General features: G+C 38.3%; 1 protein-coding gene across 3 annotated transcripts in view; it reads right to left on the bottom strand.

The window, feature by feature from the left end:
* LOC149287783 (nucleolar protein 4-like) overlaps positions 1 to 15,280 on the bottom strand; it is a 121,501-nt gene that overhangs the window by 24,214 nt on the left and 82,007 nt on the right. For all 3 annotated transcript variants that reach the window (XM_089492390.1, XM_089492392.1, XM_089492393.1), the window contains exon 6: positions 995 to 1,278. In XM_089492390.1, the coding sequence (XP_089348516.1) occupies positions 995 to 1,278 (284 nt within the window). The remainder of the gene's footprint in view (positions 1 to 994; positions 1,279 to 15,280) is intronic.

Genomic DNA, 15,280 nt, shown 5'->3' with positions numbered 1-15,280 from the left:
GAAAAGCATACAATGGGACCATTTTCCATATACCTGTAGTTACCAAATAAAAAATCTTCAAACTGACCTAAGACAATATAGCGTATTTAGGAACATATAAAGATGGTAAGGATAAACTGATGTCACAGACATAAGGGGGGACAGGCAGCATCTGCAACACAAGCTTTACCAATGGACAATGTGGGCAGCTGCTCACGCTTTACAGTCCACGGAGGCCACACTCTCACAGCGATATATAGTATCGCAACAGTAATAACAACAGTTATTATTGTTATTATTTATAGAAAAGGATGGAGCCAATGTTGTTTTTTGTATTTTTTCATTTCTTGAGTCCCATATTTATATCCATAATCTATTAAAGGTTCTCTCCAGGACCAGAACATCCTAGAAGCAGTTCTGAAAAGCTGAAAGCCTTTGGCTGGTGGCATCATACTGTTACTGGCATCCATCTCTTTCCAGTGGTTTTTATCTTGTGGTTAACTCAGAGAACTCAATACATGTGAAATGTGTGGCAACCTCACTGAGAATACCTTATTGTACATCTATACGTATATCCTGGGCGCAGAGCTCTTTTCACATACCACCGCAATAATGGACTTTGCCCATTGCGTAACAGTCACTTTGTGTTCCAAGGATGCTACTATAGCAACCTAACCAAGGCAACAACATAACACTAGGAGCGGAACTCGTGTTACACTAAGCAAGGGCTCAATATATAGCATGCACAAACTTTACAGATCCTAAAAGCCAGATTCCTCTATCTAATTCGAATCAGTATATTGCAACCCTCCTTTCTTTTCATGGGCACGTAAACTCTGAAATGTCAAATGCAAAATAAGCCAAGTGTTAGCAGATGCAAACCCATACTGGTGGATAACACTGATCACGAGAGGTCACACAAATACCATATGCTCCAAGACTGAAATATTATATCAAAGTTCTATAATACATTCATATAAAACATGACATGCAAGCAGCAAAGGGTGAGATGTACCTTGCTTCCATTCTCCCTTGTATCCCGTTCCATCTTGATATCACTGATTAATAGGTTCTTGTACTTGGTTTTGCCATTGCTGCTGTGGTCATCTATTCGGAATTCGGGATTTAGCGGAGTAGTCAGGGGGCAGTCGCTCAGATTCAAGGGCTGTTCATCTTGTTCTGTAATGGCTTTTCCATTGCTGCTGGCTTCTGTGATCTCCCTGCCGTGAGGTCCTCCTGTAGTGTTGGAACTGTGTCCCACTGTTTCATTGCCACTAATGCTTTCTGCAGCTGAATCATCTGTAAAACATGCATGTACAGCATACATTATATGTAACATATAAATATATATATTGCAAATTCATTTGGTTCATTTCTCAATTATATATATATAAAAAATGTGTAGATTAATCTATGTTTTTTAACATAATGGCCAAATATCCACCCACAACAAAATGTATAGTTTTTCTCTGGGGTATTTTCATCATATAAGCGACACTGGTACCATTTGCGATTGCCATTCCAAAAATACCAAAAAAAGGAATCAGATACATTCTGAAGCTAAATGAAATCTCTAGCTCTTACAACCAATGCCACAGGTTTTACATGTTATTATCATCACGTAGCCTATAGGCAGTAGCGTACCTAGCGGGGGGCGGTCCGCACCGGGTGCCGCTCATCAGGGGGGTGCCAACTTGCCGGCACCCGGCACCCCTCCAGAGACGGACAGCAATGTACCCCGCTGGAGGAGCTGGCTCGCAAGGGAGCGGTATCTGAGGTTTTTAACAGACCCCTGGCTCCCTCGAGTGATTTTAAGCCGGTTCAAGGATCTCCGTTGAACCCGGCTTAAAATTACTCAAGGGAGCCGGAGGTCTGCTAAAGACCTCCGATACCGCTCCCTTGCGATCCGCGAGGCAACAGCTGCAGTGCCCCGGGGCTTGATGTCAGATCCCGGCACACAACACTGAAGCCGCGCCCACCGCTGTCAGTGCCCTCTGAACCGGAAGAAGACAGAAGAACTGAAGAAGAGGAGCAAAGAGGAGGAAAAGGAGCTGTAAGGAGAAAAGAGGAAAGGTAGGAAAGCATGAGAGTGACAGTGAATTAGTGTATGTGTGTATGTGTGGATTAGTGTATGTGTGGATTAGTATATGCGTGGATTAGTATATGCGTGGATTGGTGTGTGTGTGGATTGGTGTGTGTGTGGTTTGGTGTGTGTGTGGTTTGGTGTGTGTGTGGTTTGGTGTGTGTGTGGATTGGTATGTGTGTGGATTGGTGTGTGTGTGGATTGGTGTGTGTGTGGATTGGTGTGTGTGTGTGGATTGGTGTATATGTGGATTAGTATATGTGTGGATTGGTATATGTGTGGATTGGTATATGTGTGGATTGGTATATGTGTGGATTGGTGTATGTGTGGATTGGTATGTGTGTGGATTGGTGTATTTGTGGATTGGTATATTTGTGGATTGGTATGTGTGTGGATTGGTATGTGTGTGGATTGGTACGTGTGGATTAGAATATATTTGTGGATTGGTATATGTGTGGATTGGTATGTGTGTGGATTGGTGTATTTGTGGATTGGTATATGTGTGGATTGGTATATGTGTGGATTGGTATATGTGTGGATTAGTATATGTGTGGATTGGTATATGTGTGGATTGGTATACGTGTGGATTGGTGTATGTGTGGATTGGTATATGTGTGGATTGGTATGTGTGTGGATTTGTATGTGTGTGGATTGGTATGTGTGGATTAGAATATATTTGTGGATTGGTATATGTGTCGATTGGTGTATGTGTGGATTGGTATTTGTGTGGATTGGTGTATGTGTGGATTGGTGTATGTGTGGATTGGTATATGTGTGGATTGGTATATGTGTGGATTGGTATGTGTGGATTGGTATGTGTGTGGATTGGTACGTGTGGATTAGAATATATTTGTGGATTGGTATATGTGTGGATTGGTATGTGTGTGGATTGGTATATGTGTGGATTGGTATGTGTGTGGATTGGTATATGTGTGGATTGGTATATGTGTGGATTAGTATATGTGTGGATTGGTATATGTGTGGATTAGTATATGTCACGGAGCTGGCTAGTCCGTCCGACTACCTCCGCTGTCTTGTGCTCCCTTAGCCTGGGACAACACACTTTCCCCGGTTCCCCAGTCACTCGCCGAGACTCAGTGTAGGGTAAAACCAAACGAAGACTGATTTATTTTAGACACACAGAGCTGGATATATCCAGCAAAACACACATTAACATAAAACAAGATATTGGGACACAAACCGCCCCCTTAATCTGCCTCTCAGAGACAACAGGGGCAGTAACGGGATTAACAATACAATAGGGGGGAGACTGATTTATACAACATTAAACATCAAAGAATGGTGGTCACTCCCTGGTGGCAGATCCTGGCTGTCTGCCGGAGATAATCCCCTCAGCCAGTGATGAGATGATACTGCTGGGGGTAGCCACAGAAGTCTCTACAAACCCAGGGCCCATAGTCAATAGGGAGGAGGTTGGCAGTCAGGCTTCTCCAGTGGCCCCAGTGAAGGAGGCTTCCGTCACAGTATATGTGTGGATTGGTGTATGTGTGGATTGGTGTATGTGTGGATTGGTATATGTGTGGATTGGTATATGTGTGGATTGGTATGTGTGGATTAGAATATATTTGTGGATTGGTATATGTGTGGATTGGTGTATGTGTGGATTGGTATTTGTGTGGATTGGTGTATGTGTGGATTGGTGTATGTGTGGATTGGTATATGTGTGGATTGGTATATGTGTGGATTGGTATGTGTGTGAGAGTGATGGGTGTTATGCTGTACCATTTCCAATGTATTTTTCATTATATAATTATGCTCTAAAGTACATCATAACTCCCATCACTCTATACTGTTCCATACAGTGGCAGAGCTGGGAGACAGAGGCCTTGCACCCCACCGCAGGACTCCTGAAAGGTAAGTGAACTTCAAAGAGGGAGAGGGTAGATAGTTAGGAGGGGGTAGATAGGGAGAAGGGAGTGAGACGGGGGATAGGGGGTAGCTAAGGAGAAGGGAGTGAGAAGGGGTAGATAGGGCAATCATACTTCTATCATGCCAAGTCTGCGAGTACATCCTAGAATCTGGGTATGCCTGGGCAGGATAGGAATGTCATTGCTGTTAACAATCATATATATATATATATATATATATATATATATATAGTTATAGTTATAGTTATTTAATTGTTTTGTCCTATTTTGGTGTGTTACTTACTTGAAATAAAAGTGTTAGATTTTTTTTATGGTGTGTGGGGGGGTCATATTCGGTTTCGGCCAGGTAAATGCTGCATTTTCGGTTTCAGTCCAGAATTCGTTTCGGTGCATCCCTAAGCCAGACAATGAAGTGGTAGGCCTACACCACATCAATGTTTGGCTTAGTACATAGTGATAGGAGTTATGCTACACTATTGTCAATGTCTGGCTCAATGTATAGTGATCGGGATTACGCTGTACCACCGTCAATGTGTTCCTCAGTATATAGTGATACGTGTTATGCTGTACCACCGTCAATTTCTGCCTCAGTATATAGTGATAAGTGTTATGCTGTACCACCGTCAATGTCTGCCTCCGTATATAATGATAACAATAATGCTGTACCACCTTCAGTGTCTGCGCCGGTATATAACGGTAGAAGCTATGCAGTTTTAAAGTGTGTCTGTGGGGGGGTGCCACATATAGGATCCGCCCCAGGTGCCAAATACTCTAGGTACGCCCCTGCCTATAGGCAATGAAAAAATGTTCATGCTGCGGTAGCTAAGATTTTATAAAACTGTTTTTATTTATAAGGTGCAGCCACATTTAGTTAGTCCTGATACTGCTCAAAGAAAGCGTCATAGCATTTTTATATAATAAAATACATTTATTTTTACATACATTATACTATTTCTAGACTTACTAGTAATGCTACTGTGGTTCTATAAGAAATTAAATAAATATTCCTCCCAACCCCACCATGTTGCCCCAAAGCTTATTTCACAATGTTCTATGTGATTGACATATAGAATCTTTTTTTCTTAATGCATAAATGCATTAGAAGTGCATGCATAGAAAAATCTGGGCTTCCTGGTCAATTGCAAAACGGAAGTGCTGTATAGAGCTTAAGAAATAATATGGGTTCCTTTATGTACCCAAAATATAACCTCTTAAATATTGTTTTAATGCAAACAGGACCATTCTGTGTGATTCTGATTAAAAATAAAAACTATGATATAAAGTATGTAGACTGATGAAGGCATACTTGCATTTGCTACAATCAGTTCCATTCCTTTCATAGTCAGTATTGCACATTGCTCCATAGGAAGCAAAAATACTGATTGGGTGCAGTGTGCGTATCAAAATATTTTCGGAAACAAGCAGCATGTTTGTTTTTAGCAAGCTGTGTATAATCATAAAAATAATTTGGCACCATTTTATAAAGCAATGGAAGCAAGCTTTCTGTTGATTATCCTTCAAAGATGGACATTACCCATAAGAGCATTCAGTGTTTTGAAAGTAAAGTGGTGGACCCACTGGTTTCGAAATTTAAAAGCATCGATCATTTATGAATCTAGAATACAGTCGGAAAAAGTAAATGGGCAGTGCAACTGATGGCATAGTGAGGCTATTTGGAGGTTGTAGCTATTGCAGCCTAAGCATCTAAGTATGTCATTGAAAGAAGGGCAACGAGCTAGACTTTGCATGTGGCATCCCAGGCAATTCCCTGCTTCAACAGCTTGGGTCTTATTATCTATCATCTTGTTGGTACTGAGCTAGAGGTACGGTAGCTAATCATGTGTTGACTTGGCATCTAGTTGAACTGGGCAGAATGTTCATTAAGTAAAAGGAGAGAGCATTATTGACTGTAGTGATAAACATGTAAGGTTGAGGGAAGGGAATGAGAAAGTGAGCAATGCCTTCATTCACAAAAATAATCAACACTGATATGTGAAGGGCTGTCTGCTGATAAAGCTTCTTCTTGTAGTTGTTACAGTGGTTGGATGGGCAGACATTATACTTCCAATTAGAGCTTATATTCCGTCCCTACAGCTGAGAGAAATAAAAGGCCTTCCTGAGGTTTAAATCATTTGTCTTCCTAATTAAAAATGGTTTTAGTCATAATGTGCAGGAGAGCCTTTCATTTGGATTCCCTGTGAATTTGTTTCACATTTAATAATAAACATATGAGATTTTTTTATGTCCATATAAATACAATTCTGCTAATTTCTGTTTGCTATGAAAGGAAACCGCCACTTACAGAGGCTTTGGGATCGCAACATGCTTAATATCAATTATGAAATACATTATCAGAGAGATGAGTTTATCTTTTTGAACAGCAAAACAATAAAAAAAATAGATGATGTGTATATATATACAGTCACTTGAAAAAGAAAGTACATACTGGGCCATGAGTTAGTCAACAAAAATAAGGCCAAAATGGAGAAGCCATGTGTGAAAAACTAAGTACACCATTACTGCTTCTATAGGGATTACGATGCTAAGTAGCAGACAGGGGCTGCTAATCAATCAAATGGCCTTGATTAATTGATCATCAGAAACTATGACCACCCCTATAAAAGCCAAAGCAACAATACTTCTGGGACAATGCCCTTTGGACTATAAGGTTTAAGAATATAAAAAAGAGTAAATTGGGAACGAATAAGGTACATGAGTAAGATTATATGTAGAAGAGCATAAAAAGTTTGTAGAAAATGCTGCAACATTACAAACTGCACAGCATAATCAAGGTAACATTGTTGCTATGGCACCGTACTACTTTAATTTGTTAATAGTAACATTCCAATGTATAAAATAGCATGATATGATTCAAAAAGGTTATTTCATTACATTGTGACTCCACTACAGTGCAAGTTATATTATTTATTTATTTTATACTAGTTAACCACAATCGTGCTTACCAATTTGAGGTACCAAAAGCTTTTTGGTAGCCCTAAAAAGGTACTGGAAGCTATCAACACTGACTAAAGACTCCAACTTACCAATAGAAAAACACATGGCAGAAGGCAAAGATAAAACGGAATATTTATTCATTCTGCACTGCACTTGACAGAAAATAGCGGAAAACGTGGTTTAAAAAAGAAAATTATATTTAAAAAAGACCATAAAAAAATAAAAAATAAATAAAACATCCACAAGTAAAAAAAAACAAACATTGCTACTCCTGAACCCAAATACATTAAAATAAAAAAACTAAAAATGTGCAGTGTGTGTTTTGGTCCTTTATTCCATTCCAAAACATTCAAAATAAGCTAATATTAATTAGGTATGTTTTCAACAGTGAGACTTATTCTATGAAAGAAATTCTAAGAAAAACAGTGTGTAAAGAGTGTATAAAAATGCTCAATTAGATTACTGCTACATGATATACAAGGGTTGGTGTGGAAATGGCTGTTGGAATGACCTTTGCGAAATTGCCTATGTTTTTTTAGAAATATGCTTTTAGAAATATACACTTTGGTGAGGCACCCTGTATATGGGTAAAGGTATATGAAAATCCCTGGGAATCTTTGCATTAGCTGTGTGAAATTAAGAATGAGAAATATGTGTTTTTTGTCATTTTTTGTAAATGTACTATAGGCATAAAGAGCTTAGAACAAGACATAGCATTGTTGTGATTTATCAAATTATGAAGAAAATAAACTGATGAGCGCAGGGGTGGCTTGGCTGTCACCCCTCGTTCACCATTAAACCATATTAATCAGATTTTTAAGCTTGAGTCAATAAAAGTTTAAAGGGACAGTTCCTATGAGAGAATCTTTCTAGTTAGGATGGATAGTTCCACCTTGGACTCAAATGCCCCGACCCTCTTTCTGGCTCTTAAGTTTTATTTCGTAGGTCACAAATTACAGGTCTCAGTAAAGCTTTGCCCCTTGCCATCACTCTAAACACCCTCAAACAAAAGTGTGGTATGCCATTCAGGTCTACTTATTACAAACATCTGGCTACAAATCCTATGTTTCTGTGTTTCTATTTATTCATCAAGAGACTTCTATCAGTTTCGCTAGAAGGCCAAGAGACTTTGATAAATTACCCTTATAGGTTTTTCGGTGATAAATGTTTCCTAGCTGACGTTTAGACTTATCAGGAGAACCATACTGGTAGAGAATCATTCACAAATGAATATATGCATTTGTCAGTCCTAGTGTCGTCCCTTCATTAATTTTTATAGAAATTACAGGGCTTATATATTGTGACAGTTGCCTGGTGCTGATGTTATTTTGCATAACTTGATTTACTAAATCAAGAATTTACACCGTCCAGGCAAGGAGCGCTGCTAATTACAAGGATACAACTTGAAAAAGAGTCCTAGGACGGTCAGCAGGGTCGCCTCAAGCGGAAGGCAAGTGCAGTTGAAAATATTAATACTTTAGGAAAATGTCTTCTCCATGGAGAATCTGATCGACTCAATATACTCAATACCAAACATGTAACTAGTTGAGTTAGTAAATCAGATTACAGGCTGCGTGCCTTGATGAATTGATTCATGTATTGTGTTCTGAAATAACTGGGGTGCTGAAAATTCAATTCTCTTATTACTTTAATCTAATTGTTTGTTAACTAATGTTAATTAGTAACACATATTATAGAGCGCACTTTTCCTTTTCCACTATGGATTTAAGGTATATGGAGACACATACTTCTTCAGTTTAATGCAGTCTTTGACTATCATCCTATATAATGTTTTTTGTATATTTTCCGATTGCCAGATTAATATAAAACACTCACTTTTATAGCTATTTTGTCAAATTCAGGACTGTTCTCAGTATGTTTTTAGTGTCAATCTGATATGTGCATTACCCATTACCGCTAATTGCTGTGAGATGAATGCTTTCAGGACGAGCCTGGTTTCTATACAAGGTTTGTAACACTCATAGAAGCTTAGTACCTATTTAATAAACAGCTTTGGTGGGGGCTTTTTAAAGGAGCATCTAAAACTCACCGTATTGCATGTTTACTATTCAAATGGTCATCTCTAACTAGGCATGTCTAAATTAGATTTTTTTAAGAATATCGGAGTGCCTCCATGGCCAAAGGTAAGATGCAATCTCTGCTTCTATATCTTTTACATAGATTTATTTATTGTGAGGACAAAGCAGCACGCAGGACTAATTGGCAACAGATGGTATTGACAGCATGATGGTACCTGCATGATGTAGGTTAGGTTTGTTAACTAGATGAGATGGAAAAGACAGGAAACGAGAAATAGAGGCTATAACCCTTTACAATATCAGTTAGGGAAAACTCCCTTCTACACTGATTATATATATATATATATATATAATGGATTCTAGCCTACATTATTAGATCCCAAACTAAAGGAATTGTTTATATATATATATATATATATATATATATATATATATAATAAACAATTCCTTTAGTTTGGGATCTAAGAAGGTAGGCTAGAATCCATTTTTTCAAAGATCTAAAAAAAATAATAACTGCTAGCACAGCATACAGATTACCATCACATACTAGGATGTCACATAACAAACTGATTAGATATGACATTCTAGTGTGATGGAGATGGTGGCACAATACTTTCATATAGTGCTAATGATGTAGTTTGTATGATTACCATCCCTTTTTAATTAGCGTGCTTACAAATGCCAACTGATTTACCACCAAATTATTTTTATATTAAATACCGCCCCGTTACATAGTGGACTAGTGGTTATATTCTGGCCAAATAGCATAAACACTTCAGCACTTTACGCAATGAATAACAGATTTACAAACTTAATGAATTATCAATTATTCGTTATTAACTGTGTATGAAGTGACGCACTGTAAGTGATGGTTTGCCTACTACCGCTGGTTTATTATATTTACATTCTCTAACCTTGACTATTGAAATACCTTCATAGTGGGATGTGTGACACGCAGTACAATTAACCTGTCACCCATACAAATTAATTTCCATTCACTGGCTCCAGTCACTTGACCGTCTCCTCGGTTTATCTATATGCCAAAGTGTCAGGGGACTCGTGATTTATGTATCGGCTAAAAAGGAAAAAGCAGGCCAAAGTGAATCATGGATTAACCAAGGTTTATGTCTAAGAATGGAAAGTGGAGTAGCCAGCCGCAAGATTCTTTGTTTTAATTCATTTTGGGCCACTAGATAGTGAGTCCTTAAAAAAGTGTAGATAATACAATCCACGTAAGACTTTACTTTACTAAATTGAACTGGTTTGTTCGATATTCAGAACAATGGAAAATGTTAACAGCGAACGATTTACATATCAATGAAACGCAAGATAAACGGCCAAGTATCACTGTCCTTGGGCGAGTGATTCACAGCATGCACTGTGATAAATTATTAAATTAAAAACAGCTCGCAAAGTGCAAGCTGCTGGATCAGCATACAGACAGGTCTTCCACGGAAATGTCCAAGGGCTGTAATGCATGTCGCTCTCGCTTTTCCCAGTAGGTGGCACTGTTGGCCCCAAGCACTATTCTAAGAGCGATGAACACTTCATGCAGAAGTCTCCCATTAATAACTGGCATTTCCCTTTTGCTTTGTTACAGCCGACTACTTTCTGGTACCATATTAACCCTTTAGTGTCCATCTTAAGGTGGTGAGTAATGTGCAGCTCGCTTCCTCACACTCAAAAAAATAAAGTGTCTTGCACGTAGCATATGTTAAATGTAGGATGCTCATCTTTTAATAGAATTTTCAAAATACGCAGAAAATGCCTTATGGCTTCATACTTTGTTTTCAGAGTTCTGCAAATGAGACAGAAATGTGTTTAAAGTTATACTGAAGTGCTTTGAATGAGATGGGAAACACTTTTAGTGAAGTTAAAGAGCTTTTAGTAATTTGGAATATCCAAAATGACAAACTGCGTGTGCATGGTAATTGCTCCTACATATTGGAATTTTCCTTAATGTGGAAGCTCCATGGGAAACAAATATATATATTTCTCCTTGAGTGTAAAATGCAGTGCTGTATACAGTAATATAGGTTCGCATTGACAAAAATCTGGTTTTATTTCAGCTTGTTCCAATAAATGTCCTTTTTCAGTAGACCTGGAGGTGGCTGATGTTGCCATTTTGGGTTCCCTGCTCAAATACCACACTGAGCTGATTCTTGATGATTATGTTAATTAAATCATTTCCCAGTATATTTTCATTGGTACTAGTATGTGTTTTTAAAAAAGGTTGGGAGCTCCCATTTAAGTACGTCACAAGTGAGAGGACGCCGTAAGACAAAGCCACATGTGATAAGTGGACTAAAGCATACTGCAGGAAACGTGAAAACATGCCCTTGAAAAACATGTTATATATGAAATATTTTAAGGGTATTTTAAATAAGAAAGTAGTGTTGCCTTTTCACATTATTTGCCGTGGGGTTTGTGTATAAAGACAATTCGCCCACCTGTTCAGTTTCAGGCACTGGGCTGCCTCACAGGTCCAGACTCTGCCCCTAATTCTAATCCCCCAACAATGGTGTTCCGATTTCAACACTTGGAATGTTGGGAGGTATGATAAAGATGTCTCATAATAGGTGATTATGATATATAACTGAACTATCAGCTTTTATAAGACACTAATACCATGTGAACTCTTGGGATAAGGTGCTTCTTTTTGTAGGTTTTTGGGATAAAAGACATGAAAAACATTTAGACATATGATGCATCACATCACCAGGCATGACAGTGTACCTTTTCTGGTTTTTTTGCCTGTGACATCATAATACATACCCCCTTATGGCCCCAAGCACCCCCTCCTGTAAGGCTGTGGCTCCACAAGCTTAGTGCCCAGACAACCAATTCGTTTACTTGTATGGTAGGGATAGCACTGCTAAAAGAATGTTGGAAAGTGAAGAACGAGGATTGGCTTCACGTAAAAAAAGAGAAGGAGTACCACCTTTATGAATCGTGTTAAGACATGGAATGCCAGTCTATAGGTTTATTAGTGTTATAAAATATAATTTAACATAAGTGAATATTGGTTTTTATTACACTCTCCCTAAAGTATGTCATTTGATTGCACCAACCGAGTGAATGAGAGAACTACAAATCTGTGCTTTACTAACTGCTAGTTTATACTCAGTATTGAGTCTGAGGTTAAATTGCAAAAAGTATATAATAATCAGACTGGAGTTGCTATACTGCTGTTAAAAAAACCCCACAAAACCAAGAGGAACTTTTCTAACAACAATACTGAATAATTTAAAAGCCGTGCACACTCTATGTCCTCACTCTTTAAATTATTGAAGTATGTGAATGAAATCTGCTTATTTCCCGCTCCCCATTGTTTTCTTCGCATTCCGCATGATTTGCACAGGTGAGATGTTCATATTCGACTCACAGCCCTCTGCTGTCTACTTTAGAGCTGACATGGGACAGGCTCTGCTTCGCCTTAGACTAGCCTCATTCCATATTCCACCTCTGCTGCAGCTGACACTTCAGTTCTTCAGCCTAAATACTGCTGTCTCTGGCTGACCAAATCTACCACTGCAGATGCAACATCCCCCAGGCGAGATCCAACCTTTCTCTCACTGAGCACCCGGGGATTAGCCTGACTTCCCGAAATTCCCTCCTCTGCACAGCAAGAGCTAATCTTTGGTGTATGAAGCAGGGGAGGGCGTTGCCATGGCGACGGAGCACATTGTACTAGTGGGGCTTCTGGGACGAGTCGAAAAAAGGATGCCAGAGAATCACGTATATATGTCTATTGCTCTCGGTGCTCTGGTTGCCTTCCTTCAGGCTTCCAGGAACTTTACCAGTGGATGCCTGTACTCAAGCGTAATTTTGCTTAAAAATGAGAAGGATAGTCAAGCTGCATCTATCACCCCTCTGGCACGGTGGTGCTAAGACCCCCTATTATTCATTGATTTATATAGCGCAATCATATTCCGCAGCCCTGTGCAATTCCTCTACATGTCACAAAGTAATATCAGCCATTTGCGTCTATCAGAGGTATTATTGCTCCAAAAAATGCTTTATCCACTGGGTCGCGACCTAAGATGATGACATCCTGAGAGCGCTCTGTGACCGGGATAAAGGCAGGACTCAGCTACACGACATGATGCTCCAAGCAATGGTAGGGGGAGGGAGACGCGATGGCAATTACAGATCTCAGCAGACACATTTCTACCCTTTACCGAAACCACAAGGAGACTGGGGAAATACTTTTTACGTCATAGTCGAGATTAGAGACCAAACAACAGATGTATCCTTACGCTATTCATAGGTCTCCGACGCCGATAAATAAAATGTGTTATATGTATCAAATCCTTACTGACATGTTGCTTTAACACTTTCATGCTGCTTTTTTGCTAAACTGATATCAGTACACAATAATAGTGTATATAGTCTTATTCTCTATTAATACTTCATTACATCTAAGTGGATGACCAACCTCCTGCTCTAGCATTTCTGTTCCTTCAAAATATATGTCCTTTCTATACTTTTTTATGCCCCTTTATGTATTTAAAGCTATACATATAGAATGCCTTTTATAATGCAAGCTCAAACGTGGGTTCCTCAACCCCTTTTATATCTGTATGTGTACGTTAGTTATTTGTTAATCATACAATATTATACAGTGCTGCAGAATATGTAAGCGATTAACAAATAATAATAATAATAATAATAACTTAGGGAGCCTGTTTAAGGATTACACCTTTAGTAATGTAGGACAGATGCTTAACGAGAAGGTTAGTTATAAACTCAAATAATAACAAATAATATTTACAAATGATGATAATAAGAGGATAGGTAAATTACCCATCACACACACACATCAAAAATGGAGCTTTGATAGAAAAATAAATAAATGTGATATACATTCCTTTTGTTATAATAAAAAATATTTCAACTGCTTACCTTTAAGTTGCCACTGTATTTAGTAATATCATATTTAGTGCCAACCACAATCAGAAAACACCCTGTGTAGATTGCTTTATTGCAGAGCTTATGACGTGGACACCCCATAGACTTCCATTAGTCAGATGGTCCCATGGGAGAAAAAGACCAAGAACTACTGTTTTACTGGGAGTCACATGTGTGTAATACAAGTTTGTATGTGTTGTGTGTACTGTTCTGGTAAAAATGGGCAACGATTCAATAACCAGCCCCAAATCCTAATGAAAAAATAACAAACATTAAAACTATACTCACTAGTAGCCCAGCACACATATATAAGTAACATGCACCAACTACTCAAACTCACATACATGTTTAGTGCATATACTTTAGCTCTGAAACTCTTCAGAACAAATACAATTTTCAATTTATAATCAAAGCAAACCTCTGATTAGCTAATTGAGATCAAAGTAAATGAACAATTAGGTTCAATTAAACTAAACTAGCTGTAAAAATGTCCAGAACCGCTTGACGTGAAATGAAACTGATAAAAGGCAAAAACAATCTTTACATATACAATTAAAGCCCTAGGCATTAGCAACATATTTTTCATGACTGCAGCATTCTGAAAATATTAATGAACTGTTAACATGGAAATTGTTTTCTTGTTCAACTTGTTACAATGTTGCAAAAATAATAGCTGGTTTCACCAAATACGATTAACAGAATTCTGCTGGCATGATGTCCAGAGGACAGCATAGAACAGACCCTCTTAGCTAACCCTGTAAAAAGGTTTAAAAAAAACACTTGGAAACAAACACATCTAGAAGGCACACATAGAAAATAGCCAAAACACATACCGGTGGGTATGTATAAAGAGTGGGTGCTGAAAGAAGCTGCCTTCTCACTCACTTGTAATGTTGCCAAAGTATAAAAAGTGGTTTAAAAATAACCCTTGCAATGCGGTCATGGAATAAAAAAGTAGTTTTCTGCTCCATTAAAACCAGAGTCATTGAATCTGGCACAATATTACAGGGGATCATCGCTGTATTTTGATGTTTTGGTAAAAAGCATGCATTTTACTTTCCATAATAATATGACTTGTGTTTTTAGTTGATCATTTTTCTGGGCAAAATACATTCTGACCTCCTTAAATGCAAGATCAAAAGGTAGATAAAAATGTCCATTGATCATTCATGCACACTAACATGGGAGAATGTGCAATGTGAGCTCTTACAACATTTGTGGGAAGAGTCTATAATTAAAAAAAGAATGCAATCGTTCGTACAGCAAAGGAAAAGCATTTTCACGCAGTCACACAGATTAATTCTACTTATTGAGACCCAGGGATTCTGCTTTATGTTTTTGGTATAGTAATATTCACTGCACCACTGTCAAGCTGGAAGAGAACGATAGATCAAACATTTGTTCAGTGAAATGTTCTACCTGCC

This window comes from Sceloporus occidentalis, unplaced genomic scaffold (genome assembly GCF_023333645.1).
Source record: "Sceloporus occidentalis isolate IW3139 unplaced genomic scaffold, rSceOcc1.0.p SCAF_56, whole genome shotgun sequence".
NCBI classification, from domain to species: Eukaryota; Metazoa; Chordata; class Lepidosauria; order Squamata; family Phrynosomatidae; genus Sceloporus; species Sceloporus occidentalis.
The sequence above is the reverse complement of the archived record's forward strand: the minus strand, read 5'-3'. Positions and strand labels throughout refer to the sequence as shown.